At 31.3% G+C, this 5,465-nt stretch overlaps 1 protein-coding gene across 1 annotated transcript; it reads right to left on the bottom strand.

Annotated features, from left to right (window-relative positions):
- Positions 1 to 2,925: 2,925 nt before the first annotated feature.
- Positions 2,926 to 4,733, bottom strand: LOC120206942. Its single transcript, XM_039206499.1, has 2 exons — positions 4,480 to 4,733; positions 2,926 to 3,554 (listed from the first exon to the last, which is right to left on the bottom strand). Exons 1-2 carry the CDS (start codon positions 4,531 to 4,533, stop codon positions 3,099 to 3,101), a joined length of 510 nt encoding a protein of 169 aa, XP_039062430.1. The 5' UTR covers positions 4,534 to 4,733; the 3' UTR covers positions 2,926 to 3,098.
- Between the last annotated feature and the right edge of the window lie 732 nt (positions 4,734 to 5,465).

Here is a 5,465-nt window from a genome sequence, read left to right as displayed (position 1 = left end):
TATTTGGTAAAATAAGCTTACGAGCTTATGGGATAAATGGTAAGAGATTTTATTATTTTTGATCATGGTAAAATATTGGATATGTTAGTAAAATTTTATGGAAATTGATTTTTGATATTGAAAATCATGCATGAATTGTATTGCACGTTAAATTTTTAATTGCCTCACTAAGTTTATACTTAGCCTGTGATGATTTTCATGCGTAGGTAAAAAGCCTGTAATGGAATAAAGAGTTCAAAGTGACATCGAGCATCGGTGAGTATATTTCAATATTAGTAAGACATCCTATTGTGAAATTTTGAAATAGATAGTGGCATGTAATTAATAATATTCAATTTATTTTGTTGAATATAGTTGGAAACAAAAATAGAATTTTTATAGTGAGGAAATATTAAGATTTTATAAGTTAATATGTAATTTTCGGAAATTACTGTAGCGGTTATTGTAGCATGAACAGTAACCACGTTTTTAAACAAAATTTATAGATTGTTAAAGGGGTACCGATTCCCCTACTACAGGGAATCGTTTCCCCCACTGTTCACTATTCGGGTACTATTTACTATTCATAAATAAAAATATTTTGAATTAAATTGTTATAACGAAACGAAATTTTATATGATATGATATTTTAATAATATCATTTACTATTTTAAGAAAATAAATTTTAAATCGTTTTTGAATCGTAAAATGGTTTTAGAAATTCGGATAACATCTATAATCTGTATAGGTATAATTATACATGTTATGGGTGTTACAATTTGAGCTGATAAATGAGAACGAAGATTCAGGATAATTACCATCTATGTCGATCGATCGAATTATCGAACAACTCGAGCTAAACAACTCCTAGAATTGATACTTGTTGATTGGTCAATTCATTGCCCTTCCAGGGTATTCAATAATTCATCGGCTTAGTGATATTCTTGGGTCATTTGCATTCCAAGGGTATCTTGGTCATTTTACAGATCCATGATATTTCAATATTTCATTCCGTCCGATAGTATTATTTAATTCAAACTTATCATATATTTCAGTCTTTTCGAACAATTCTAACAAAAGATCACCCTCGATAAATTATTCTTCAGGTATTTACTCATAACTCAGAGATTTTTGGGTCAATTGTCTTCACAAATGTTACGAACGGGAGTTGATTGCGATCTATGTTTAACCAAGATTTGTTAAAATCAAGTTCGGGAGTTGATTGCATGGGGAATGATGAACACCTCCACAACGTCTTATATCGATGTCTAATGTTGTCTAAGCTTTTGAATTTGCAAATTTAAATGTAAATTTAAAAGATGATCCTTTAATTAAGTGAACATTAAAAAAATAATTTGACTCTGAAAAAAGATTTGGTTCACTCTAATCAATTTTAAAGAAGGATATCCCTTTATCCCGAAAATTTAAGGAAGACCGTCATCCAATTATTTAGGATATTGTCTCATTAATTTATGAATTAAAACAAATTTATCATCTGTATTTTGGCAAAAATCTAATATTTGGTAAAATAAATAAATGTAATCGATATATATATATATATATAAATGGGAATTATTAAAAAATATACTCATTCGTTCTAATAATCTTTGAGATCATACTCCCGTGATTTAGGAGGCAATTTTATAAATTCCCTTTACAAAATGACATTATCTTGATTTTTTTTGTTGCCTTTCAAGGTTTATCCTAATTAATCCGGATTGACCCGAGTCACACATTTGGCTTTGGTGGGTCAGTCTCCCAGTGAAGATTTCCAGCATGCACAAATACTCGAATTAAATATTTGAAGAAGATATTTATTCATTCGAACAATTACTGAGATTATACTAACACAATTTAAGAGGCGATTTCAAAGATTTTCCTCAAAAATACGTTGACTTGATTTTAATAAATTAACTAATAATTATTAAAAAATCAAAATATTGATATTTAAATAGGAAAATATGTTAATAAATTTATAGCAAAAATAATACTATAGTATATATATATATATAAAGAAAGAACTAAATTAAAGAAACCAATTAATTAGATCTTACAGTAGGGACTATAATACAAACAATCTTGAAGTAAAGGCAAAATTATAAAGATATAAACTAACTAACGTCAAGTCATGACTAAATTAAACTAATATAAAATTAGAGGGTAAAATTTCAAGATATAAAAGGTTATCACTAAATTGAATTTCTCTAGAAACTAAGGAGGATGGTGACAATAATTTACCCAAGAAAGGCTAAAATACACGAATCCTCTATTCGGTTTGAACCGACCCACTAAGCTCCCTATTTAAGCCCAAAAACACAACGTGCTTCATTTTACACTCACTCTCTCAAATCCTAGACAGTAGAGAGAGACAACGTCCCCTCTCTCTAATCCTACTGAGAAATCGAAGACACTTTTTCAGATCAAACTCTGACGACTGTTCTTCGGTGGTCGGAGACCTCTGAAGTTTTCCTTTCACTTCCTCTAAACTCATCGACCCTATATCCAATGACCACTCGCCTAAAAAATGGAACCCACCACCCAGATCTATAAAAAGACTTTCGGTTTTTACCTCTCCTTGGTGTCTGTCCTTTTTTACACCATTTGCGTAATACCTCAAAAATAAAAGTTACTGACCAAAATGAAAAAAAGGATTAAAATGAAAGAAAGAAAAATTAAGATTCTTCATCGTTCTTTGCTGCCATGAGCTACCAAGAACACCTAGGTAAGTTTTGAATTTGATTTTCAAGCTTTTTTTGGTGAATTTAAGATTTAGACATAAATCCAATTTTATTCATCTTTGATTTTTTTTTTTCAATTTGATACCATTAATTCATGGTTTTGGTTGGTATATGCTATGGAATTGGAATTCGGAAGAGAGAGAGATTAAGATAAGATTATATGTATTCTCAAATAGCATTTATGCTTTTAATCATAACACACAAGGTAAGAAAAACAAAGCATATTACAAATTTGAAGAACTAAACACACAATATAAAAAGGGTAATGCATATTACAATATTTAATAACCAAGTGCTTTGATGAGGTACTTAATCTTACATCCATCATTATAAAACTTAAGTTATATAACACAACACACTTAATTTTACGGACATAATATTTTAAGCCACATGACAAGCATGGAAGTGTGAGTAGCGAGTGGGGCGGATGGATTCTGTTCTCTCGAGTGTCTGGATCGTGGCATTATTTTTGGGACATTTAACGATCATTAGACCATCTTCTTCAGCAGCATCATCTTCTAGTGTAAACCCAGCGTTTACACAACTCACGGCGGTCAGGGCGGCGCCGCCGTCCTGTAAAAGGTCAAGCTCACTACCCAATAAAGTGTTCCTCATATTGTGATTCTGAGGATCGATCATTTCAAAAGCGTCCCTCATCGAAGGGTCATTTTCAATCTCAACAAGATGATCGTCAATCCATTTCTCAGCGAGTTTGTTGGCTTCACTAAGCATCCAATTCAGCGCCTTGATCTCTGCAACTAGCGAAGCTTTGGGTGACTGCATCACACGCGTTTTAACCCTTGGCTTCCTTGTCAATCCAGCTCTCAGGCCCCGACCCTGTTTCCACAACCCACAAGCATGTTTTCAAGAATAAAACTCACTGGTTTTTTACCTGCAAATTTGTATATTAAAACAAAAACCTTCGATGTCTTTCTTGAACCAAAGCCGATTCCTGTATGGTGCTTATCGAGCGAGTCAATCTTAAGTTGGATAATATTCGATTCATGCTAGTTAAAATATTTTATTATTCAACTTGACTCGTTGCACGTTAAAACCGTTAAAATTTTACTCGACCCATGTTCATTAAAAAAAATTGTTTCTAAACTTAACTCGTTGCTCGACTCATTACTCGTTAAACTCGTCAAACTCGCTAAAAATTTAACTTATTTTTTTCACTACAACTAAAATCTACTAATATAGACTATAATATAAACATAAATTATCAGATTTAACTACAAAAATTATCACAAAGTGTATAAAATAATTTCAAAATTTAAACTCTAAAATAATAATTCACAAATACACCAATTAACATAATAAAATTAATATAACAATCCACAAATACATCAAATTAACGTATTAAAAACACTCTTCAGAAAAAAAAGAAGATCAACAATACATAACCAATATTAAAAATAAAGAAATCAACCTCTCTTCACTCCATTCATTTTTGTTTACAATCACCAAACTATTAAAAAAATTATATAAAAAAAGTTAACGAACTGTTCGTGAACTTATCGAATCGAGTTAAATTTTGTTCGACTTAATTCGTTAAAATTTCGAGTCAAGCCAAACCAATCGAATTTTGACCGAGTTTTATCCGAATCGAATTCAAACAGCTCATGAGCATAACAACTCATTAATCACCCCTGGTATACATATCAAAATAATGGAAAAGGAAAAAACTTTGCTCAAATTTACAACTTTGTCAAACAGAAAATGGAAACGATTGAAACTAAAGTGAAAGAGAAAGAAAACTGACCTCGATGTTAAAGCGACTCACTGAAAATCGACGACGAATCCGAAACCCTGCCATCTCAGATAGATGCACTTACAAAACAGGGAAGAAATAGGAATCGTCGCTTTTAGGCCTTTCTTTTGGAGCGACCTTTCTATTTTGATGCGTTTGGAACAACAGACTGAAAGCAGAAATTAAAAGCTTAAATGGAAGATTAGGAGATGGTGTTCTGCGTAGGAAATAACCTCCCATTTTATCTAATTGGACTTTCAATCGCGCGAGCCGGTCGAACGATAACTTTAGATGTTCAAGAGAAAGAGAATCTTGAGTCAATTATTATAAGACAAAATCTTATATGTTTAAAAATAAAAAAATCCTCTTAAAAAGTGTTAATTTTTTTTTATTATAAAGGGTGTAAAAAAAATTACTTTTTCAGAGTATTTGTTACAATACCAGGTGAAAATTCCCCGAATCACACGATGACTTTTAAAAGACGTTTAGACTCTTGATGATTTTTTGAGTGCCATCAGCTATCTCTATATCGTGTATGCATGGAGCATGAAGAAGACACCTGACAATCCAGACGACTTTCAAAAGTCTCCGTGTGTACCAAACGACTTCCAATAGATACTATGACAAACATCCTACTTGAAAAAAAAACTCTATATAACCAATTTTTTCTCAACAAATTATCTAAAATTTTATCAAATAAAAAAGTAATTAAGCTTGTAATGTATCTTAAAAGATATTATTTTAATTTCAGTTCACGTTAAATTTTAAATTCAATTTTAAATAATTTCCTTTTTTTTTCTTTTTAAAAAAGAAAAATATAATTTTTTGTTACCCTTCAGATTTTCTGAGCTTTGCCTTCACTAATTAGGATTGACTCGTATCGCACACTTAACTTTGGTTGGTAAATCTCTTAATGGGAATTTTCTACTGTCGTAACCGTCCTTCGGGTGGACATGGAATTGGGCTTCGACTTAAATTAAATATGCAAAAGTCGCCAC

This window comes from Hibiscus syriacus, unplaced genomic scaffold (assembly GCF_006381635.1).
Source record: "Hibiscus syriacus cultivar Baekdansim isolate YM2019G1 unplaced genomic scaffold, ASM638163v2 tig00014213_pilon, whole genome shotgun sequence".
Classification (NCBI taxonomy): domain Eukaryota; kingdom Viridiplantae; phylum Streptophyta; class Magnoliopsida; order Malvales; family Malvaceae; genus Hibiscus; species Hibiscus syriacus.
This window is presented reverse-complemented; position numbering and strand designations above follow the sequence as displayed.